This window comes from Hipposideros armiger, unplaced genomic scaffold (genome assembly GCF_001890085.2).
Source record: "Hipposideros armiger isolate ML-2016 unplaced genomic scaffold, ASM189008v1 scaffold_106, whole genome shotgun sequence".
Lineage (NCBI taxonomy): Eukaryota > Metazoa > Chordata > Mammalia > Chiroptera > Hipposideridae > Hipposideros > Hipposideros armiger.
The window spans coordinates 312,992-338,463 of record NW_017731456.1 but is presented as its reverse complement, the minus strand read 5'-3'; the positions used below and the strand labels follow the sequence as shown (position 1 = coordinate 338,463).

Sequence of the window (25,472 nt, the reverse complement as noted above, 5' to 3'; positions counted from 1 at the left end):
CTTGTGCCCAGCAAAATAACAGACACCAAAGCAGTCACCAAATAGAATCCACAGATGAGGATGAGCGAGAAGCTGCTGACAGAACAATTAGATTAGATCCTTGTTTTAACGTGGCTTATCCTCTAGGCATCACAGGGACATTAACTTGATGCCACCAATTTAATGACCCACCACCCGGGTTCAGGAATATGACAACATGTAGTTAAATGCTATTGATTTTTGTAGTGCATTTGGAATGATGTGGAATGTCAGTGCTTTCCAGTCCTTTCAGTGTTGCATTCTGTCTGCACGAGAAACTAGTTTTCATTCCTTGGGGATAACAGGGATCCAATTATTGTGAAAAATGAAAGAAAGCAAGCCCTTAGCTAGACTCCTTGGCTTTCAGATACTGACACTGCACTGTTCTTTTATCTCAGCTGCTGCTTCATATGCCATTTTACTAAGACAATGAGGGAGCTAACGGAACATCGTCAACGTCACTCAGAATTCCCATTTTGTATTGAAGCAATTTCTATGTGGGGGGGGGAATGGTTGGGGGGAGAGAGGGGAGAAAGACAGAAAGACAGACAGAGAGAGAGAGAGAAGAGAGAGAGAGAGAGAGAGAGAGAGAGAGAAAGGACTCAGTATTTCTGCTGAATAAGAAATTATTTCTGTTGAACTTTAGTAGCCTCAAACCTGTTTTATTATTCAGAGGAGAAGAGGCACAGAACTGCCTGGCAGAATGCATTTATGAATGTTCAAAGGTTTTTAGGGAAAACGGCAGAAAGTCAAAGAAACTGAAAAATTTAAGTTCTGCCTTGACTCTCCATAGAAACCCAAAGTTTCTATTTAGTTGGTGGGAACAATGTCATTCAAAGCCCAAATTAATTCTCTGATTTACAAATCAGAGCTTTAGCGTCTCCTGTTTTCCAAAGGGAGTCGGAATACCTCTGGCTGTTGTGTAAAAGGCCACATTGGTTGCTTTGACGAATATCCGCTCCTGCATTTTTCAGCACAGGTGTAGGAGCGCTCTGTTTAAAGACATGTTTTTTTGTTTGTTTGTTTGTTTTTCTTTTCAGGGTAGATGCGGAGAAAGCAGAGTCAAAAGGCAAAAATGCATTATGTATGCATGTAAAAAACCCTGATTCTGGGAAGAAAATAAATATTTCTGGAAAATTAAATAGCTATATGAAAAATATACAGATTTTACAATTCTAGGAAAAGTCTTACCACTCCTATTATATTTCTGTGGAGCTGTAGCAGTGATACTTAGCGAGCACAATACATCTACTATTCTCTGTGACAACAAGCCGTATGGACACTGGGAAGGTGAGAAGCTATGTGGTGGCTAAGCCTCTGGCGCAGCATGTGGACTTTTAATTCATAGCTCACTTGGCACTCGGCATTTCTTCACAATTCAGCCCTGCGTCCTCCTGAGCATCTTACAGGCACTTGATACAACTCCACGACTTTGGGCACACTAGTCCCTTTGCCCCTATCTTTTCTTTAATTATCCTTCAAGGCCCAGGGCACTTGTTGTCTCTACAATGAAGATTTCCCTGAGCCTTGCAGGCAAGGCTGAAGGTCAGGGTGGAAAATGCCAGAGGCAAGCATGGACTCCTGCCGTGTCCTAAAAGTAGGTGGCTGGGAGTCCTTGATGATGCTGGTATTTGCCAACTAACCACATGGGACAGTCGGACCTATGAGGATGCCAATTTACTGAGAATCAAGTGGGGGCAGTGAGCAGGTTCCATTTAGACAATCTGAATTCTTACTCATGGGAAAAACCTAGGACGCAATCTGTGTGCCCAGAGGTCATCTCACTTAAGCCCAGGGGTGCTGAGACATATGCAGAACTACCCTGGGCTCTTATAAAAGTGTCATGTTGGAATATGTCTTTTTGGAAAACTGTCAAAGTAATTTACTTGAGCACAGGACAGGAAAGAGACAGAAGGATGGGTGTAAGCACCGGCCCACAGGAGTCTACCAGGTTCCTTAGGTCCTCACGTGCAGGAAACTAGACCTTACCATGATCACTTTCTGTTCCCGACCGACCCCAGTAGCGACGCCTCCTTTCTGGACTGTGTGCGTGTCGTTCGATGACTGCGGCTATAAATCGAGTATTGCTGACTGTGGAAGGCAAGGATGGTTAGTCACTCTTATGCCAGCATCCTTATTATATCAATCACATTTTCTCTGAGCAGGCTCATTCACACATTGGGAGTTATTCTGTGGAGAGCTAGAATAAATATTTTTTTTAAAATTCTGAGGATTAGAGGAGTTGGTTTTAGAACTGGGGCAGGGAGAGGTCCCTAATTACGTATCTCCAACACACATCAAGAAGATACACTCTAAGTAGTTGAAGGCCAAGGTTATCTCAACACTAATGGAACTCTTTTGTTAAAGAAATACTCTTCCCGCCCCTCCCCCCCAAGTTGTATACATTAGTTAAGGGGTTAAAAAAAGTGCATACCTTATGATTCCCTTTCTAAAATCCTAGGTTGGACAGTAATGAACAGAATAAAGAAAGGGAAGGGTGAAGTATTTTAGCTAAAGCACATAATGTTAAAAAGAACATCATGAACTCTGTTAAGATTTTATAAATAAAGCAAATACCTATACTTATGCCTAATGAAAATGGGGGGAAAAAAAACCTGTCATGTCAAAGCTTCTTAAATTTTAATACAAGCCAAAAGGATATAAGAAAGAATATTTATTCTGGATTAGCCTCCTGCTGACACATTCTGTAGCAAGGCAGCTTGAATACTCACTGATGCCTCTGTCTTCATGGCTGTCGTCGTCCCTTTCATCTCTGTCATTCTCCAGGTTGGACATACGCACTGACATTTCTACCCATCATTAAAAAGAGAGAAACATGACTATTTAATCAAACAAAATCAACCACTTTAATATCCTGCAGAGTGCTTGTGTGATGGCTGGGTGACAGCATTCCATCAAGAATGAATCCTGTCTTGGAAAAAAATGAACTGATGTCCGATCTTTTTTGTTGTTTTTTTTTTTTTTTACCTGGAGGAGGAAGCAGGAATCAGAGGGAGAATAAGAAATAAATAATCAAGAGAGGCACCTGAAATTGATCTTTGAAGAGGAGAAAAGTTGATATAGGCTAACAGATCTTGAATTCTCTACTAAAGTACATGAAACAGCAGAAGGAACAGAGTCTAACACCATGGCTATGTTGATAAAATGGTGTTACACAAGCTTATAAAGGTCAGGCATAAGGTAACACTGGATGGCAGTCATCCTCAGTCTAACCAACTCTTAAGAGAAGGAACAAGCTTTGTGATTAGCCCTGTTGCTAAATCAGGCAGCATTATCCCGTGATCTCCCCACCAGGATTGCAGCCATAGTCAAACATGCCAACATCAACGTGTCTTTCCTGCTGCAAGGATGAGCTAGTGGCCCCTGACCTAGTCTGGGAAGAATGACGAGCTACCCTTATCTCCATGACGCTCAGGTTAACACATCCCTGGGGACTTTGGGGAAGGAGGGATGCAGTCATTACATGGTTTTGTCCCTTGCAAAGGAACACAGATACCACATTTAACTCTTGGTATGGAAGCCATGATTACAGAATAATCATTTTGTACCTGGCTTCATTTACCTGTCCTGTGTTAAGAGGTGGGGATTAATCCTTTGAATATGTGTTCATTAGCAATATATAGTTAACAGCCTCAATAGAACGACTCACTTTTTTACCAATAGTGACCTGGGGTATCTTTGGTTTGCCAGTCTTTTTTGGAACAGCAAAAGCAACACCTCTGAGCTGAGTGAGCGAAGAACAAAATTTCCCACTCAGCATTCCAGCTCCCCTGGCTGGCCTTTTCCAGAGGCAGGCTGTGGCAGGCGAGTGCTGGGTAAGGAGAGAGGGGGTCCAGGGATTTGCTGGGGAATCAAAAGGGGCTAACAGAGGCAAGCAGGCTTTCGGGACTTCTGAATCTACTCGACAGAAGCTGAAAATGCAGCACTGCTCTTATAATTGTTGAGAGGCTTACTTAACTGGCCACTGTCCTTCCAGCCTTGGAACACCCTAAGGCGGGCTGCTGCTTCCTGAAGAAGCTTTGGGCTTCATTTTGAGCTCACCTTGGGCAGCTAGAGGAGACATATGCTGATGACTCCGGCGGTGAATCTGGTGGCGATAGGCATACACAGCAAGGACGAGGACCATGATGCATCCCATGATGCCTCCGGCCACGGGACCCACGGGGGCGCTTTTAATCATGTTCAGGGTGATCACTTCATCACCTTCATGAAAAGAAACACACAGATATCCCTGGTCAGGATCTCCTAAGTGTGGCAGGAGGTGGGGATGGGGTTGAAATGGAAAGGAATAGAGTGGGAAGGGGTTTGGTGATGACAGAAACAGCTGCTTTAAGCTCTGACTTCCTCAAAGAAGACCCACCAGAACGTGGGAGCTGTGGCTTCGTTTAATCCTGGTTCTCAAATGAAATACTGGTGGCTCAGCAGAGCAAGAATACAATTAGCAAGATCTGGTAAAACTAGTGAGTATCTGATGAGAGTCACTTAAAAATGTGGTGTCCCGTGCTGAGAGCTGAGCTCCCTGGGGTGTGAGATATGAGGAAGAGAAGTCACCTAGTAGAGAGGCAAGGGCAAAGTGGGCCTCTCTGGGGGTCATGTGACCGATTTCACGGAAATAAATGACACTAGGTTCAATTAACATGTGCCCAAAAAATCACATTTCAAAGCTATGGGTTCCCTTTAAAACACCATTTGCACTTCTTAGACAGAAAACTGCAGGTGGGCACAGAAAGTGACTTCTTAGAGCAAGGTCATGTCCACTATGTCCCAAGCTGGTTCGGCAATAATATGGGAGCTTAGAATCCTTCCTCACATACCAGCTTTTCTTCTACAGACAAGTTAATGTGGGAGATATTAAAAATCAAGGTTATGAACCAAAGACTTAAATATATGCTTCGCCTGCCAGCTAAGCTTTAGGAGTTTGTGCTAAGTCTAGAAAAACACTGAGAAAATCTCACTGAGGGATGCAGGTAATATATTTGAGGTCTCGGGGCCTGATCCCAGAAACACTCTTCTCTGCAGTGTTCCTGTCCTTCCCTCCCCCCAACCCCCAAGCCACTCATGCTGCATTGGGTAGCTCTGGCTTCTGAGACCCTAAATAATGACTCGTAGCCACAGATTTTTGAATTTGCAAAAGCTGTGAGGGAAGGTTGTAGCAGGAAGTGGATGTGCAGTGGTTACTCCGCCCATCACCGGTCTTGTGCTTCTGACAGCTGGGATTCACATTCAGACAAACTGAGAGTTCAGCCATGTGGAAGTCAGGCCTGATAGTTCTCAGGACAAGCTTTATGGGAATGAATTCCAGGCTTGCAAAATTTGGCAGGACAGATGGCTGCTTACTCTGCACAGAATATTTAGCCAGCTTTGAAGGTAATTATCTGCATTGGTTTTGTAACTAAAAACTACTGGCAAAGGAATCAGGGAAGGAGAGGAGAGGATCATTTTAAAAGATTTCTGTCCTAGGATATAGGCAGGAAAATGCATATTTAAGAATCAAACTGTTATGGGTACCCAACCAACGTACCTATTGCTCCCATGTCATCAACGTAGGGACTTTTGGCTCCCACAATCCCCCCAAAGCACTCTTTCTGGGGTGCACAATAGGATTTGTCCAAGTGAGTCTTTCCATCGCTGTCCACCATGCACCATTCACAATCCAGCACACCAAAACAGTCCCTGCCAGAAAGACGATGCTGAGTGTTCTAGAAAGCAGTGTCAGGCAGGGCAGAGCACGTGGGCTTGGGCATCAGACAGCTCTCAAGGGTTCCATTACTTACTAGTGTCATAACTCCTTGAGGGTTAGTTTCCTTTCCTTATAAAATAAGAATAGCAATAGTCTGCCAGGGGATAGCTGCTCTATGTCCCCCAACAACTCGGAAATGAGAGAAATAAAACTGTTCTCCGTGAGTCAAACCATGAAACCCACAGATCATGGATGAGTGCCACATTATTCAAAATCATCTTAAAAGACCAAGTTAGACTTTGGTCTACCATCGCCTAAGTGTATGGTCATTTAAAAAAAAAAAAAGGGAAGAACAAAAAAATGGTCAGATAATTTTGGGAAATACTAGATAAATTACACAGAGTTTCTTACTGTCAATTTCTTAGAACTTTTAATATGTTAAGTGCACTATCCCTCTCCAAGAGAGTATCTGCAGTGTTTCTCAAACTTAATTGACGTTAGGTTCCTGTATAACACCTCGATTTATCAGATGCCCTACCATTCCTTTGCCAAAATATACACCAAATGTAGAACTGACTGCCCCTTCTACTCACTAACTGTTTAATCAAATGGCAACCTGCAGCTACAATAAACAAATGACCCTGTTCCCACTCCTTTAGGCTACTATAGCCACTATTCCCATGAAGTCTAGTCCCAAACACCCTAGGGAGGAGGGAGATGGAGCAGGGGACATGCAGTTTTCAATTCTGAAAACAAAGCTACCATGAGACACATCTGCTTTCTGAGAAAGAAAACTGATAAGCTTCAATGTGTCACGCCTAGAGCCTTGATCGCTGGGTTCTGGTTCTAAAGCCCATGAGTACCTGCCCCTTGCCCTTGTTTCTTCATGCCAAGGCTCCTCATGCACTTATTTTCACATTTTATTTCAGAATAACTTTCCCACCTACAGATGAGGCTCCTAATATATGGTGCAAATGCCAAGTAACTGTAACAAGTGAATACTGGACAGCCTTAAACCCTATAGATTAAAGGCTTATGGAAATCAGTTTCAGGTCTGGAAAAGAGATACTACTTTCTAAAACATCAAGAATGGGAATGCTAAAAATCAGCTGGAAAATCTCAATGAGGTTGCTTGCTGGTCACTTATTCTTGACTAAGTTTTGCTCCCAAAGCCTATATGGTGACATAACTTAAGAACTGGGCACTGCTTACCCGCTTTCCATCCTCTGATTGCACCTGCTATTGATACACTGGTGAAGCGCATCCTGCAGACCAGGGTCAATAGCTGTGTATGTCACCGGCTCCTGATGGACCTCGCAGCTTGGGTTTCTATTCAGGAGCAAGTCTGGAGGTTAGGACCATGTACATGCCAAGGTTATCATGGCCCTGGCCCCTACAGATCTGGATTTGAATCCTGGCTTTGCCACTTAGCTATATAAAACCTTGGGCCAATCACTGAACTACTCTGAGCTTCAATTTGTTCATCTTTATGTGCAATAGAAATAATACCAAAAGCTAGGAAATCATAAATATTCAACAAAATAGGAATACATACATACAATCAAAGGTGGATATTCCCTCACCTTACTCACCATTCTAAATATGGCTGGCTGTATGCATTGATCTATGCCATTTTATATAGGGGACTTGAGCATCCATGGATTTTGGTATCTGCTGGGGGCTCTGGAACCAATCCCCTTCAGACACCAAGGGACAACTAAGTTTGGGGAAGTCAAAGTTATATATAGATTTCCTACTGCATGGGGGTTTGGCACCCGTAATCCCTGCTTTATTCAAGGGTCAACTGTACTAGTATGTGTACACACAACATTCTTTCTTCTAGAGAAGGGACTCACCAGAATTTATTTAACTGGTCTTAAAATCTGTCACTAACATAAATAATGCTATGTTATGTGTGAGCATGTGTGTGTAAAAGGTACCTAAGTATTTAGCACAGGGTTAATTTGAAAAATAAGTGACTTAATGTGCGTAAAGTACCTGACATACAGTAGGCACTCAGTTAATGCTTGTAACAGTCTCATATTTTTTGTATGTAGTACACATACTATTAATATTTTCACAGTATTTAAATTTAAACCAGAAAGTGCACTTCATTTTAAGGCACTACAGAGCTTGAAATCTGGCTCACTGAACAGTTACATCAGTAGAATGAATCATCCAATTATGCCCTAACCCAAAACGAATCTATAAACAAGACTCCCAGTGTATGTATAGTATTATATATATTTTTACCGGTTCTCTGCATTGGTGAGGTTGCCAGTACACTCATTGACCTCTAGAGGGCACTCACAGGGACACTCACATTCGTTTTGTTCCATTCTGAAAAGCAAAAAGAGTTACTATGCAGAAGGTTAATAACAGGCTATATATTGTACATGTACCAGGGGGAAGCAGAATAAAGAAAAGTTGAGCTAGAAAAGTGACAGTAAAAAAGAAGTTATGACCAAAAGTTTAAACACTCAATTGGACTTAATCCATTGCTCTTTGGGCAAGGATGGTACAAATAACACAGCTGTAAATCCTTTTGTAACCAGGTCTTTCCTTTTCTCCAGGATATACCCAGCACTTTCTGTTTATTTTGCAGATGCCACTTCAGAATAACTGGCATCCGTCTAAATATTCAACAGCCTGGTAAATAGAAAATATGACCCATTGTATTTTTACCGGTGACAGTTGAGACAGAGCCGGTCCACCATGCTGCAAGCACAGAAGGCAAGAGAGTCACACGTTTCGTTGACAATGCCGACAAATGCGTTGGTTCCTGGGATCCTCGCAAGTCTGTATTTAGAACAGTGGCTGCCATGCACAAGGTTCGTCAAATCCCCCTGTAGACAACCGAAGTGTCAAAAGTGACAGACAATGATGTGAAGGACTCAGTCCTACCGTGGTGAAAACAACCTTTCAACCAGCTGTTCAAAATAGCTTTTTATAATAAAACTTTATTTCTGATTACAAAAGTAGTACATAGTCACTGCTAAAGAACGGGAAGGTAAAAAACTTCATCATCCCATCAGTCACAGATAATTCTCATTTAACAGTTGTGTATATATTATTTATTCTTTTATCTGTGCTTATACAGATAAAATTTGCATAGCTGTTTTTAACATCTGTTCTTTCCTTTTCAACATATAATAATATAAAGTAAAATGAAAATAAATGCAAGAAGCACTGAAAGACAAATTTCATGTAAGAAATAATTTGGACTTTATTCAAAGGCAAACCTAAGCAACCAGAAAACATGCATTCTCCTTCTTTGGATAACAAAGCTTTCTTCTTCTAGAATAAAATTATTTAAAAACCAAGGTCCCTTTAAGAGGCCAGTTTCCTGCTTCCAGAATATTTACACAATCCAATTAAAGCAAGCATCCTTTTCTTTATTCTATAACAAGGAAATGTGATAGCCAGTCTCTTGAATTGTCGAATTAGTCACCCTATTAGAAAACCAAAGATTCAAAAGCGGCATGGTAACATCGAGTATGGCCGTTTTTCTGCATGTGGCCACATGTAGTAGGTCCATTATTTAACCACATACTTGTTTCCATGCCCATCATCCCTACGTGTGCACAGTGAGAATAAGCCTCACTCGGAGAATGATGGCACTGAAAGGGGTCTTGGAGGCCTAGACAAAATCTCCACTATCTGGAAGACGCCTGCCTTCACAACATAAGCAAAATATAGGTGTAGCATCCTGTTAGCTCCAATACTCAGGGAGGCTCCAATTCCATTTTGGAATATTCGGGCCATTAAGAAATTATTCTAGTTCATATTACACTAAAATTTTGTGTTTCTGAAAAATTTCTACGTGAATATCCTGGTTTTGTCTGCTGAAGACTCAGGAAATTGTACAAATGATAGAAGACATACAAAGTAAGATGCACAGAAGAAGCTAACAGAATAAAGAGTAAGTAACCTTACCTGGCAGCCTCCCCCTGATTATACTCAAGTTTGTCAATGTTCCCTTCAAAGAGAGCACTGCTCAGAATGGTATGGGGTCTGAACAAAGTAATAATGACTTCCTTTGCTTTGAATACACTATCCTACTAATGTATTCATTTTTTCATTCTTCTATTCCCCTAGACAATTGTTCTCACAACTGCTTTTTTTGAGACTAAGTTTAAGATTTTAATTTAACCTAACACATCTTTAAAATTAATTTTTAATTATACAATTAGTGATATACATACCTATTCTAAATAAAAAGCTTATTTCTTTTTAATAACTTTTTGAATGTTGGTTGTGACATTCCCTGTTTTAGTTCTCTCCCGGCTAGGGTTATTTTTACAAATTAATAAGAAAATCCTTAAGATCTTTACCCATATCCGGGTAAGTTTACAGTACTTCAAATCATACAGAGTATTCTAAGCTTCAAATAAAGAAAGTACTTTTGAGTGATCTACATGAGAACGCCCATCTAACAGGGTAGATGACCAAGGATGGACCTAAGCTGGCTTTAGGCATTTCAGGAGACTGAGTGATTGCTAGAAGACAGGAAGAGAGGAACATATGGTGCCATATATATATTTATACAAGAGTGTGAGAACAGACTTCTGCCCACATTTCAAAGGGCTTTGATTGGGTGAGTCTTGAAGCAAACAAAACCAAAACAATATACCAAGTGTGAGACCTTAAAACATTCACTTCTCTACTCTGGGCTTTCTAGTCCACGACGGCGATACTGGGGAGTTGGGTTAAGGTCCTGTCCTATTGTAATTCTAAGGCAATCAAATAGCCAGGAGTAATCTTCCAACATCAACCATTATGCCACAGTGCAAAGAGATACGCGAGTATTATGGAATCCACTTACCACAAGGCTAGTGTTGAATTTATAAAACCTCTGGACTGTTCTGTCACTGAAGCTGTTGCACAGGTTTTTCTTTACAAAATTGGGATGGTTCAGGATATCATTTGCTACCAGAGGCTCCTAACAAGGCCAAGCAGAACAAAAGACATATGCCATGTAGTTAATGGGCTGCAGGCTGCTGGAGAACTGAGCTATTAGCTTTGCCGCAAATACCTTATGGGTGATGTGCTGCTGTTCCACAGGTGCGTGTCCTTTGGGGTCAATGAGGGTTGGATGTGCCACCAGATAACCCCTGTCCTCCATTATGAAGCACCTGTACCAAAACAAGTGACATCCCTCAGTCATACAAGCAGTTTTTTTGACGCTTTCGGAGAGCATTTGTTGTGCTAGCCCTAAAACAAATTGCATTTATCTCAGGCTCTCGAAAAATATCCATGGACAAAATGAAGGATGGCTGACAGGTTGATAGATACATTATTCAGAAGGTAGTAGATCACCCAGCATACAGCTTAAGGTGAGAGAATTACTGTATTTCCCCATGTATAAGACGCACGCTTTTTCGAAAAATTTGGGGTCTAAAAACTGGGTGTGTCTTATACAATGGTTGTATGAGTGCAAAAACAAGTGCAAAAAAAAAAGCAGGAAATGAAAGTAAAAAAACCCAAAAACCCTACAACCACTGTATAAGACGCACTCTGTTTTTAGACCCCAAATTTTTCGAAAAAGGGTACGTCTTATACATGGGGAAATATGGTATATACCTGTGTCTGAGGTCTTCTACCTAGTTCATACAGAATGTGACCGCCCAGTCCAAGTAAGATGGACTTGGAGATCTTTGGCCAGGTATGTAAGTGGGAAGTTTATTCTTTTTTCTGAAGAGGGAAATTCTGAAAGAAGTGGCCTTGAGTATAAAAGCACAAACTATATCATACAATTTCTTCTTTCAATGATAAACATACATAAAATATGACATTCAGGGGACATACAAAAATATATTTGATGGAAACACTAAGTGAAGCCAGAACTGCTCTAATCAAGACTATTTTCTGCTCTATTTTACTCTACATCCATCATAACAGTTTGCTTTGAATCCTGCATTCCCCCATAAGGGCCAATATGAAATTCAGCAGTGATATGAAGCATGGGCCAGGAGATTGAAATAAGAAAGCTATTTTTAAAAGTGGCCTGCATTAAATCAAGGGAATGCCCTTGCTTTGATCAGGCATGTTCTTTTGAAATTCAGGTGACAAAGACTTTTAGTTCCATGAGCCCCTTTCTGGGGAAATGTACAAGGAGCAGTCTAAGGGTCTGAAAATCTCACAGACTTTGGTGTAATAACTAAGTTAACATCAAAAGTACTACCCTAGAGTACCCTCTGGTCTATCTAGCACCCCAGATATGGGAAACCTCTTACTTACTGACTTCTAAAGAAACAGGAGCTTGGAGAATTCTGTGCCACAGCTACTCTCCTTGTTACGAGCCAAGTTTGCTTGTCTAAAGCATAGATGACATACATCTTAGAAAAACAAAACAAAAACCTTCCTAATAGAACACTCAGGCCATGGACTCAATTTCTGGTGACAATGTGGCTGCCATTCAAGTAGGGATACCTGACATCAGTTTCTTTGTGTTTTGCAGCTAGAAAGGAAAAGGTGTTCCTGACGGGCTTACCTTATTTTGTTCCCACCATCTTGGTTACAAACGGGTAACAAGTCCATCAGAACTTTGTAGAAGTATCTAAGTGTGAAGTCAATGCCCATCACAGCCACAGTATGCCCAGAAGACAGCTGTGTACTTCATGTGAAAAAGATCAAAGAGAACAAGAAGCAGGTTTATTTAAAGGTCAAAGCTATGTTCAATTATAAGGATAGTGGATGGTATCAGAAATGCATGCCTACTGTTCCTCTGCACTGTCCAGCTCTATAAAAACAATTAACTGGGCCAGCCAAGTGGCTCAGTTGGTTAAGAGCGCGAGCTTTGAGCAACACGGTCGCCCAGTTTGATTCCCACATGGGCCAGTGAGCTGCGCCTGAGCTGAGCTGCTGCTGAGCTGCCAACAGGTGGCAGGATGGCTCAGCTGGTGAGAGCACGTGCTCCTAACAACAAGTTTGCAGGTTTGACTCCTGCATGGGATGGTGAGCTATGCCCACCTGCAACTAAGATTGAACACCACTCCTTGAGCTGAGCTGCCCTGAGCTGCCGACGAGAGGTTGGATGGCCCAGTGGTTAGAGCATGTGCTCTTAGCAACAAGGTTTCTGGTTCAACTCCTGCATGGGATGGTGGGCTACACCCACCCATAACTAAGATTGAACACGGCACCTTGAGCTGAGCTGCCGTGAGCTGCCGACAGGCAGCCAGATGGCGACTGGACTTGGAGCTAAGCTAGCTGCGCCCTTCACAACTAAGATTGAAGGACAACAACTTGTCTGTTCCCCTTCTCCAATTCCCCAACACTGTTCCCCTTCCCCAATTCCCCAATAAAATCTTTAATAAGACAATTATTATAAATGACTGATTTAGTGTAACACGGAAATTTGAGAGAAAAAATTTAAAACTAAAGGTAGAACTTTCTAAATAAGACCAACCCAAAACATGGGCACCTGTGGACTATGGTTAGTCCTGACTAATCATGTTCAGACAATGGCTGGACTATTCTTTGGCAAGAATATGGGGGTGGAAGGAAATAGGCATTAGGAGGAAGTTGGATGCAGGGCTACGACGGTTCCTTCTAACAAAAAACCTTTAGACAAGGAAGCTGAGTGATCCCCTTAATTATTTCCTTCATTTTATAGATAGGGAAACTGAGATCTCCTAAAGATTAACCGACTACAGTAAGGTCACAAAAAACAGCAAAAAAAAATGTCTAGCTTGCTTTCTATAACACGAAGGTTGGCTCTCCCCAAAACACAGCTCATATTCTAAAGTAAGAATCTTGGTTCACAGGCCAGTTCTTTCACCATTCTAAAATGCTACTCTCAAAAAGAGGAGCACCGTCGGGGTGGCTGGTTAGCTCAGGTGGTTAGAGCGCAGGCTTATGACACTAAGGTTGCTGGTTCAATTCCCACATGGGCCAAGGAGCTGCGCCCTCCACAACTAGACTGAAGACAACTACTTGACTTGGAGCTGATGGGCCCTGAAAAAACACACTGTTCCCCAATAAAATTTAAAGAGGAGCACCATGGAAGGCAAATTTGGATAGTACCACATGGTGCTAACCTTTTAGCTCTGGAATCAGGCAGATCTGGGGGCAAATTCTGGCCCTGTTGGTGTCTACCTATGTGGCTCCTGGGATGCTACTTAACCTTTCTAAGCCTCAGTTTTCTCATCAGAAAAATGGGATAAATAATATCTACTTCATAAAGCTGCTAATGAGATAAAACAAGATAGTGTGTTTACAGTGCTTAGCAAGCAACCAAACATATCAAAAAGGCATTTCAGGAAAAGTTATTCTAATGAAAACTAAACAGGGCTTAAAGCTCAGTCCTAGACAGAGAGTGAACTCATTCTCCATTCAGAGAAATTGCTAGATATATCAGAAGCATGGAGTTCTCACCTGGAACTTAGGTTCTTTTTAATCTAGTATGTTCATGGGCAGTTGAAAGGGCTTGAGTTACTTGACCAATGTACTCCTGTACTTTTGTGGTCAGAAATTTTCAAGGTTCACCCAATATGGGACATTCCAAGAGCCCATCATCATCTACTCAATTGACCTCTTTATAAAGAAAATACCAAAAAAAATATGGCACTGCTATTGACAAAAACTTTAAAAATAGTAACTGGAAAGCTCAGAAGGAACTTCCTAAGTAAAATTCTCTTTTGAAAAGTCAGAACTTAAAAGTGAAATTAGCTTTGCCAGGTAGACAACTGCTTCCTTCTGGTGACTGTTCAACATTGATACTTATATCACCTCAAACCCCATCTCCATCCACCTCAGAAAAAACAAACAAACAAACAAACAAACAAACAAACAAACAAACAAACCACTAGAAAAAGGGACCGTGACCCATAATGGAATTTCTATCAGAGCTTTGCTGTCAAAACTGTGTTTGGCATGGGATGGGGGAGGAACTTGTGGGATTATCTTTGAGAGGCTATTGCCTCAATAAGAACCCCTATTGTTACTGAAGTCACTTAAATTCCACCATGGGAGAAATCCAAGACTCTGCTACCTTACATGGAATTTGCGCTTTGTAGAAAATAATGTTTTGTTGACCTATCAGTCAAAAGAAGTTTAAACGTCTCTTGGTTGTCTGGGAAAGAGTGATGAGTCTAAACGATAGCCATCATTATGATAATAATAGTGGCTTCCATTTACTGAATATTCACAATTTATAGGCACTCTGGTAGGAATTTCAATACATCATTTCATTTATTTCTCACAGAAGCCTTATGAGCATTATCATTTCTAGAAAACTGAAGCTTGGGAAGATTAAATATTTGGCCAAAGTCACGCAGTGACTAACTAGTGGAAGCAGAAATCTAAAACTCAGTCTCTTCAGCGCCTCAGCACATAGTGCTGGTAACCATTGGGTTACACCACCTCCTTGGATCTGCAAGGCACTGAAGAGTTCTAAGTAATTTGACACTATCTAATTTAATGTCCTGCAAAGACTCAAGAAGGAATTATAGTTCCCATTTTATCAATGAAAAATTAGGTTTAGAATGATGAAAAGACTTAAATAAGATTGAGCACCTTTTATTTATGGTATAGGGTCCAGTATGCAAATCTGGCTCTTTCTATAACATTACAGCTGCCTCAGTAAAAAATACAACTCAGGTTTTTTGGGACAAGTTAATTTTGCTTCTAAACTTCCTGCTTGACTTCCATCTGCTCCGATGTGATCCACACGCTGAAGTAAAAGCATGCACATTGCCCCCTGTAAATCTAGCATTCATATTTTTACCTGCAGCTCAAAAATGTACACTGTTACCATAGCAACTCATAAAGATTACCATAGAAAAATCAAACCAAGGCTACATTTCTACAATAGACTATACCGTTTGCAGCCCTTTTGTGGGGCTTTCACTGCCAGAGTTATCTGACCAGTCCTTTAACCACTGACTGGACTTCATCATCTCTACCAGCATTATCATTCTTTAGAGAATGCACACCTAGGTTCTCAGGCCACTAATGATGCTTGTGGAAGAATCATAGCACCGTTACTAAGAGTAACTGACAAGTGAGCTCTGAGTCAGAAAAGCCTCTCCCGGAGCTATCAGCCAAACTACTGAAAACCAAGGGTAAAGAAGATGCCTCATAAGTTGAACATCAGCTTAAGTTCTCTCTTCTGACCTATTAAAATGCCAGGCATTTAAAGCATGAATGGCATAATAAAATAACTGCCATTTATATTTGGGATTCCACATTGTCAAGTACAGTGTGGGGCATCCCTCCTTCTCAGTATATCACTCAACATGGGAATTCTTACCTCTGTTGTATATATGAGGCTCAGAGAGGTCATGGGACATAATAATGATAAAAGTATTTAACATTTTTTGAGCCCATACCATATGCCAGGCACTGTTCTAAGAGTTTCACATATGTTATAATGTAATCCTTCAATAATCATTTGCGATAGATCTTAATATCCCTTTCATAGGTGAGGAAACCACAGCAAAAAGGAACTTGTTTATAGTCCTACAAACAGTAAATGGCAAATCTACTTTTTCAGAGTGGAATCCCAGCTTAGGAGGGGGTTAGGTTCTCAAGTTGGCACACAAGGCCAAAAGTCACTAGCAATTATTTGAAAAAGCTGCCTTTGCAGAGCCCATCTACCAATACATTCATTAAAGCCACAGTTGCTTTGGTTGGAAACTACAAGTGGTGCTTGACTTGCATTCTAAACTGTGCTGAATGAAAAATATTTGGCTTTCAATATTAAAAGCTGCTCGGCTAAGGAAAACGTTCAAATGATCAAGCCCATGGGACGATATATTGATCAAGGCAAGAGCAGGAACTTATTCCTGTAATATACACTCATTGAGTAACTGGTGGACAGAATCCAGGATTTAAACAGCCATTTAACTCTTGTTAAACTCAAATCACTAAACTTGTGTAGGTTAAACACATTATAAAAACTAACCAGATAAGGAAATTGAACCCAGGTTTTTCTAACTTGAAAGCCCATCACATTTCCATCTTGCTTTATTTCGACTGACACCAGGAATAGTTATAAACAAACTAAAGGAAAATTCGTCCACCCATCTAAATTCCAACAAAAACGTGTACATAACATACATATGCAAGCATAAAAATCTACACCTATCTCTGTGGCAGCTCCCCTCCCATCCCCCCATCAAAAAGAATACTGTATAGAAGGAAAAGCTAACGGCTCTTGATAATGAGTGGCCATGTGGGAAACGCCTGATGGGACACCAGCGACTATGAAAGATACACACGGACCATCGTTTTCTCCCAACAATATCTTTAAAAGCCCATTCCAGCCCATTCATTGTCATCAAAGACCAAGGTGGCTACTGTCCCCTCAAAGAAACCACTTTTGTTTGCATTTTCTCAATGTAGGAGGGATGACAAGTCTCGCTATTCAGACAATAGTAGGGGTATGCCTGACAGACAGGTCTGTTAATGAAAACCATAAAACAAAACTGTTCTAAATGAGTGTTTACTTGTTTATATGTGAAATACTATATGACGGAAGCAGCTGACAGAGCTAAGCAGATACACTATTCGTCAAAGGCAGGGCCCTGCTTTGCTTGGAGACACGGGTCATGACTGAAATTCCACACAGTATTGCTTTTCAATTCTTATTCCCAATGAACCTGCATAAGAAGAATTCTACTGAATGTCAATCATTTGATATGTAATGAGTACAGTGAATAGCATGAAGTTAAGCAAGAAAATCTGTTTCTCATAAATTTTAAGGCATCATTACAGGTACCAGTCAAAATATGGTTTTTCTTGGTTGCTAGGGAAAAACAGCTATTTGTATAATGAAGGGAATTAAAAGTGTTTTCAACGTTGTAAACTTGCCTCTCCACCCAATAGTTCACTGACATTTGTAGCTTAAATACTGAAATTTCAAAAGCAGGAAATACAAAGTGCTCCAAATATACTTACAGTGATACTGACATTTTACAGCAATTTTAGAAAATCAAAACTCAAAATACCTATTTATGTTTCAAGAGGCAGTGCAAGGACAAAGGAATAACAACAAGCTCCTATATGATTCTAAAGCGTTAACCCAAATTTAAGAGGCAATAAATTTGATATCTTGATACTTTTTTCTTTCACTAAAAATGCTCCTTTCCTTTGGAAAACGCTCTCTACTAATGATAATTGTCAGGCTCCTGTTGTTATTTCTTTGGTTTAAGACTGGCATTCCTACAAACTCTGCTCTACTGAATCTAACATCTTTCTTTTTCTTCTTCATAAGCATCATCATGGCTGCCAAGAACAGGACTAAGAGCTTTTCATCAACTCAACCATGATAACCTTGTGAAGTAGTATTATCCCCATTTTACAGATGTTGGAAGGAAGCACAGGCAATCCAAGATGACACAGCAAGAGGAGATATTCAAACCCCAGCTTGCCTCACGTCAAAGCTCATGCTTCTGCCATTGGTGTCCACTATTCAAATTCTCAAAATGCCCTTGCTGTGTTCAAGAAATGAATTACTTTAAATATTACCTGGATGAATGAATTGTATGACTGATGGTCACCACATAGCCAGCTCCTCCAACGTCTAAGTAAGGGCCAGTCAAAGAAATCAGACCTGGATTAGCTACCGCATGGAGATACCTAAAGGAGAACAAAGAACGTCACGCTATTTTAGGGTATGAACAACAACTCTGCAAATTTCAAAGAAAAGTGAGCTTGTAACTCTAAAAAATATTTATTATAAATTGGGCCTATGTTACATTAAAATTCAAAAGGATTCCTGTCTTTCATGTCTGACAGTTGCATCAACACAAGAGGTCAAGAAAATTTAAAATTCTCTTTTAAAAAGGATACTGAACTCGGTATATATCTGAGCTTCTATCAGATCTGTAGTACAGATGTTTTAGAGGCTAAAATAGAAGAAATGAATGAATGAAGTAGAAACAAATACAATTTGGAAAATAAAACTGCCCCCTGGATTGGTGAGGGTAGAACAGGCAGCAAAAATAATAGCCAACTCATTAGTGACTTTAGTTACCAAGCAGCACAAGACTAGAAATACTCTTTTATGCCCTAGTCACCCCCCCTAGCATACCACCTGACTAGTTTGTTTTTGAAAATCAGAGTAAAAAGAAAGCACAGAAATAAAAAAAGTTTTCGAATTTATACAAGTTCATTTCTCATAGGTCATACAAGAGCTGTAATTTGATGCCATTATCATGGGTGGTGACATTAAATGTACCCATTATAGGCACATCGCACTCAAGGGAGGAATCAAGCAAACCATTAGGAATTGAAATGGTCAAGCACAAAGCCTTTCAAGTCTCAAAATTTCAATGACGAGATAAAAACACTGTACACAGAGGAAACCCACAAAGCTGTTGTTAATACATTTTAAAAAACTGTTCAAAAACATGTTTGTACTGCCATTGAAAGTATCTTCTTTAATGTGACTGCCTGAAGTTGTTTTATTCTATGTACGTATCATGTCTCTCCAGGATTTGGGGGGAACCTTTGATAATGGAAGCCCCCTAAAACTCACCATTGTCTCCTAGTGGGATCAAATGCTTTGTCCATGAGGGAACCAGGATAAATTCTGAGGACGCCATTGGGTGTTGCTATGTAACGGCGGACAATATAAGTGTTCAGGCTACTCATTTCCATTTGTGTCATCCATTCATCTGTGACGTGGCTGGTAGCCATTACTTCATTTCTGACAGAGAACTGGAAAACAAAGGGAGACATAGCAGGGATCCTTTAAGACTCACATGAAAAGAGAGTGGGCGGCTGGCAGGGCTTCCCAAAGCTCTCTTGCAGAGCAGCCAAGCCCAATTACTCCTTAAAAATCTTTCCACAGCAGATGGAGATAGCCAAACTTGGTGAAAACAAAAGCTTACTGAAATATAGTCAGTGGATGTGTGAATGTGTGATTTACTCAATTGTTCATCCTAGTTAGGCTTTCTATGTGTAAGAGGAAAGATCCCATAGTGAAGTATTATACACATGCACAGCTAAATTTCTTCTCCTTAAACTTCATCATATTTATCTCAAAAGAAAATAGGGGCGCTTTACTTCTTCCCCCTGGGAAAAAGGAGGCAGGCAAAGTGTCCCGGTCTCTAAATTACACCCCCCATCTGGAAAAGCCCTAGTGCATCTACGGCCTGAAAGAAAGTCTTCATCTGCCTCACAGAGCTTCTTAATCCATCAGACAGGTCATTATTACCACCCAGCCTCCCCTGGGCCACATGCTCTGCCTTTCTGGCTCTCCAGCTGAGAGGCACAGATCCAGAGCTGGGTGTCCCACTAAAAAGGTTCACTGCCAGCAGCCCCTTCCAGGCCTGTGCAGGGGTGCACCAGAAATGCGGCCCCACGCCAGCACTCACTTTGAGTCCTGGGTTAGCAATGAGACGGGTGTTGTCACTGAGATAGGCTGTGTAGTGTTCCACCATGCGCTTTGTCTCGGGCTGGCTGAGGTGTTCGTAGGGGGAGGAAAAGCTGCCAGCAGACAGCATGACGGTTGGACTTTCTGAAAGAGAAGCAAACAAAAGCAGGTCTGAGAACACTGTGACTTTATCTCAGGCCCAAACAAAAGCATCACTCAGGCTCTGCCCATCTGTCAGCTACGGTGGCTTCAAGTCTTCCGTAAGGAAAGCAAGGAACTCGACACTGAGCTAAAAAGGAGAAAAGCCATATTCTCTCCCTTCAGGGAGCTTACAGTCATGAGTGAACCAGAAAAGAACACGTACACATACATACAAATGCCCGAAATGGCAAATGTTCAAAATACCTTAGACCTACACATACTATCTTGTATTTATTAGGATCGAGGAGGTAGCATATGACCTGGAGCCAGACTAGGGTGAACCTGGGCTCCACCATTTCCTGGTTGTGTGATGTTGGGCAAGTTGTAATATATGTGATGTTTTTATCATCTGAAAAGTGGAGGAAATAACTGTACCAACCTTATAGAGTTATGGTGAGAATTATATCCATTAATATATGTAAAGCAAATGAGCTAATAAATGTAGAACAGTGCTCAGCACATGGGAAGCGCTCTAAGTGTTTATTATTATTGTTCATATTAGTATTATCTAGGAAGAAGGAAAAATGGGACGCTGGAGTCAATGCAAAAATCAAATTTAAAATATTATTCTCACAGACCGGGGAAGTCTACCTTGGCATAAACAAAAGCTTGTGGAAATACAGTAGTTACTTACATGTATTTAACTGTTGGTCCTATCTGAGAGGAAAAGCCCTGTTCTCTAGTTAAGACAGAAATCCTCCCAGTGAATTACATTATGAAACATGAACACTGCATCTTTGGCTCTGTAATTTTCTACTGTTCAATCATATTTTTTAAAGCTTTAGAAAGCACCATCATGTGTCCTATCTCATTTAAATTTGTGGGTCATTTTCCATTCCTGTTGTAGTTCTCCCTCGTGGTGTCTTAATTCCTTGTGGCCTGGTCAACTCTGACTGTGTTGGACATTGTAATTGTACTTAAAAACAAATTTGTAGGAAGTGTCACAGCCTAACAGGATAGGAATGCCTTCCTCCAGGGAGGGGTGTTGTTTGATTCTGCCAGGTGCCACACCCCCACATGAGGCAGGGTGGTAAGGTGGAAATGGTTCTCAATAAGGAGGCAGGATACTGGGTGCAGCACTGTGGGACTTTGGTATTCAACTAGTCCATGGCTAGTTAATAATGCTTGAGGTTCCTTAGACTACTCAGATGGCAGGAGTCTTAAGTCAAGGGTTGATGTAGTTTCAATTCACCCTTACCCTAAGAGGTAGTCCATTAGGACCTCTGCTAGAAGTATTTGTGTGTACGGGCAGTCAAAGTAAGGGGTTTCGTTAGTCTCTACCTTTTGGGGACCTTGGATTTAATTTCTGCCTCTCTCCCTAACCCCAAGGAGCTGCCTAAAGCACAGCTTAATTTCACAGTTGTTTCTTCTGGATTGGTAAATATGTGCATTGCAAAAGCGGCTTTATGTGTTGGCTTTCTTCTCTAGGTTGTTTTATGTTCTCCTAGAAGTTGACTCAGTACTTAATTATGATGTTAGTTCTTTGATGATTTTCAAGAAGATTTTTTTTAAAAAGTTCCCATCCAAGATTTTCAGTTGTCCTCAGGACGATGGGTCAGAATCACCCAGTCTGTCATTATCAGATGATACTGCGTTTAGTCATGCTATGTCTCATTGACTTCTCATGATGTCATCAGGGGGGAGCCTGGGAGATTATTATTATCTTCATACCAAGGAGAAGAAAACCAGAGGTTTAAAGGATTAAGCTGCCTAGCAGTGTGCTGTGGATTCACATGTCCCATGCTCATGGGGCCCTCTGTGCAAGGATGTGCCAAAGAAAGAGGATTATCCCTGAACCCAAATAGCTTAGGACACAGTTGGGGAGACAAGGCGAGGAGGGAGGGAGGGGGAGAGAGAGAGAGAGAGAGAGAGGGAGAGAGGGAGAGAATATAAGAATAATACAATAATATAAGAAATGTCAAAAGGCAACACATAATATTTCAGGGACAAAAGAGTAGGGACAGAGGTAAGAGGAGGAGAGTCACCTTGGGGAGCAGGTCTTTCCTGCAGTGGCAGAGTCCGGTCATTTAGCAAAGGCCACTGCAGTAAGATGAACTGAGGGAGAGAAAGAGCCAAGCACGATACACGACCCCAGGGCCTTCTGTCTAGGGGGCAGACTCATATATTTGTATACATACATATGTGCTTAACTGCAATGGATGATAATACTGTAAAAAACTCCTCTTTGCCTCTTTGTGTACCAAGATAGACAAAGTCCCTCCTTCAGCTCCCTTGAAGGCAGTGCTGATATAACACCTTGCCTCAAAATCCCTATCATCAATCAAATGAGATAGAAATCACTTATTTGCCTTTCTCTTTTTATTATATTTTAATCATTTTGCTTCACTTTCATTACCAGCAGATGCTACAGTGCCTTGATGACCCCTCCACATTGTCCTGGGCGTGCTGTTACTTCCAAGGTGCAGTGGAAAAGAGTGCCCAGTGGAAGTCAGACACTGGCCTAAGTGTGACGTAGAATCAGTCCATTGGCTCTATGCGAAGCATTTGAGTTGATAAACTAAATTTTCTGAGCATCTCTATTAGGCAGCACTGGCAACTGAAATTCAATGCAACCTCCAAATATAATATAAAATTGTCTAGTAGTCACATTAAGAAAAGTAAAAACAAACAGGTTAAATTAATTTTACCAGTATACGAGTATTTTATGGACTCCAATATAACCAAAACACTATCACTTTAACATGTAATCCATATAAAAAATTAAGTATTTTACATTTACAGTAAATCTCAACTTGGACTAGCCACATTTCAAGTGCTCAATAGCCACATGTAGCTGGTGGCTACCATACTGGACAGTGTACCTTATGAGGGGTTATCCAAAGGAAATAAAAAAATCTAGACTTGAGCTTTTTTTCATCTAGAAAAAGACTGCTGCACTTCACCGTCTCAAATTTCAAAACAGTGACCTCAGATTCACCAGCAGTATTGTTTCTCTTGCTCCTATAACACTTAAAAGAAATCATGCACATCTTAGCTTTCCAGTAAGCATTGCTTAAAAATGTGAATTAAATACTCTTTTGTATAAAAACAAAAGACGAAACCTCCAAAACCTAAATTAAAGCAAACAAACAAATGTAAACGCCAACCTTTTTTCATGGACCTCTCTGGTCCTCTCCAAGTTGTCTACACTGCTGGAACATGTCCTGGAAGACACTACCTAGTCCGCTTTGCTGATCTCATATGCAGACAGAAACTATACTGGGTAAGGAACCCAAACACAAGTGCTCCCGTTTGGAACAGAGACTGGTGACGTCTCTCCTTGATTCCCTTCCTCCCTGTGCCCCCTCTATTCAGTTTGACAGCTGTCTAATGGTTCTTAGTTATTCCCTACATATTCTCAACAGGGAATAAATACTGTGACTAAATTGTAGTGTGTCAGCAACACACACCGCAAATGCCTAGTAAGGGTCTGGCACGTAGCAGCACGTAATACAAGAGGTGGCATCATGGCATGGGAGGGGCATGGGTCCCATCTCAGCCTTGCTGCTTTCTGTGTTACCTTGGGACATCATGTATTTCCAATCAACCCAAATGTCCTCATCTATAATAGGTCAACTCAGATGATGAATGTAAAATACTTGGGAAGGCAGTTTTTGTGACAAGGAGTCCCCTGTCTTCCCTTAATTTTGCCATTTTGTAATAAACCTGTGTTTCTTTCCAAAAAAATAAAATAAAATAAAATAAAATACTTGGTACGTAATAAATGTAAATTCCCTTTTACTTCCTTTGAATTATGTACCTATTTCCTATGCTCTTTTGAAGACGGAACCTGTGGTCGATACAGATATGCTATGTAGCTATTTAGGTATGCTACAGGGATGCTACCCTGGAATCCCTGTTACTATTGCTCCACCTCCTATCCTGTATTCTACCGCGATTCCCATATCGCCATATCTTTTTTACTCTACTAGCCCATACCTGTGACTCTCTTTGATGCGCTGTCTTTGGGCTACTAAAACCTCTGCCTAGCACTAGCAGAAAGCTGAAAGTGACTAAGGAATATGAAAGTCCAGCACCTCTCTTGAGTCTGGGCAAACTCTGCGGTGTACTTTACACTACAGGATTAGACTAAGGATGGAGCTCCACCTACAATTAAACTCTGGCTTGCTTTCTCCTCCTTCCTGAACCTTTACCTTACTTTCTCCTTGCTGGTTTCTTGTAAGAGCCCATCCTGAATAAATGATCAACACACAAATCCTTATCTCAGTGTCTGCTGGAACCAGATGCGAGTCGAGGTCTCAAATTGTTTTCACATTTGTATCCCCAAACTGCCACTGCAAGCATTCAACATCTTTTTTTTTTTTTAATTCAAATGGATATTTATGGTGAGCTGCTATGAGTCAGACCACAAAGCAAACTGAGAAGTGCGAGGGCTTTACCTAGAGTGGCCAGCTGTTTGAAGTGGAGGCAAGCACTAGGCTGGCCCAGGAGGTCCAGCCGGTGGTATAGCAGCTTGCTGCTGGGGACAGTGTTGAGGTTCTTCAGTTGTTTGACAGGTATTTCTGGTTGTATCACCACAATACAGAGAATAAAGGAAGTGTCTTGTACCTGGAAAAACCAATAAAGAATTTCTAATACAGGAAATGAAGGTTCCTGGGGGACAGTGACGTGGCCTACCTTGTTTTTTGCTGTCTGTCTTCGAGCCCTCAAAAAAATATTTGATGAGTCAGTGGAAGACATGAAGATGGGAGAATAGACAATATCTCTGACAAAAGGTTACATTTTATATTTTTCTTTTCTAATAGAGGAACATTAATATAGGTAACAGAAAATCATTGAGCCAATGAAAGGATGGGAAAAATCTAATCCCTTTAAAACAGTGACCCCCCCCCCCCAGCCCTCTTTTGCTTATTTAAGCTAAGGGATACAAGCTGGAACAAGGCATGAGAATATGACCCTGATTTCTGTTGGGGTTTGAAATGCATTTTAAAATACATAGTTGGTTTTGCCATCAGTGTTCCAAGAATTGTCTATTTTAAAAGCCAATTCTAAATCCACATACACAGCTCACACAGAATCTGCTTGGTTCATTCTATCCCCAACTTTCTCTTTTCTGGAATGGAGATAACCAGGATCTCCAACTCATGCCAAAAACAAAGCCCAGGGCTCCCTTGCAAAGCCTGCCTGACTTGCCATTTTAGACCACAGTAGGCAATGTGCTGTTGCAGAGCCTAATTGGTTAAGCACACATACGGAGACAGGAGTACT

General features: G+C 41.0%; 1 protein-coding gene across 1 annotated transcript in view; it reads right to left on the bottom strand.

Annotated features, from left to right (window-relative positions):
* Positions 1-25,472, bottom strand: part of CACHD1 (cache domain containing 1) — a 211,010-nt gene that overhangs the window by 7,548 nt on the left and 177,990 nt on the right. The window contains exons 13-26 of the mRNA XM_019646777.1: positions 24,644-24,812; positions 20,044-20,186; positions 19,203-19,384; positions 18,191-18,301; positions 12,213-12,335; positions 10,755-10,854; positions 10,545-10,661; positions 8,405-8,565; positions 7,973-8,059; positions 6,932-7,048; positions 5,561-5,712; positions 4,081-4,242; positions 2,751-2,828; positions 2,008-2,109 (exon numbers count right to left, since the gene is read on the bottom strand). Coding sequence (XP_019502322.1) covers positions 2,008-2,109; positions 2,751-2,828; positions 4,081-4,242; positions 5,561-5,712; positions 6,932-7,048; positions 7,973-8,059; positions 8,405-8,565; positions 10,545-10,661; positions 10,755-10,854; positions 12,213-12,335; positions 18,191-18,301; positions 19,203-19,384; positions 20,044-20,186; positions 24,644-24,812 — 1,804 coding nt within the window. The remainder of the gene's footprint in view (positions 1-2,007; positions 2,110-2,750; positions 2,829-4,080; positions 4,243-5,560; positions 5,713-6,931; positions 7,049-7,972; positions 8,060-8,404; positions 8,566-10,544; positions 10,662-10,754; positions 10,855-12,212; positions 12,336-18,190; positions 18,302-19,202; positions 19,385-20,043; positions 20,187-24,643; positions 24,813-25,472) is intronic.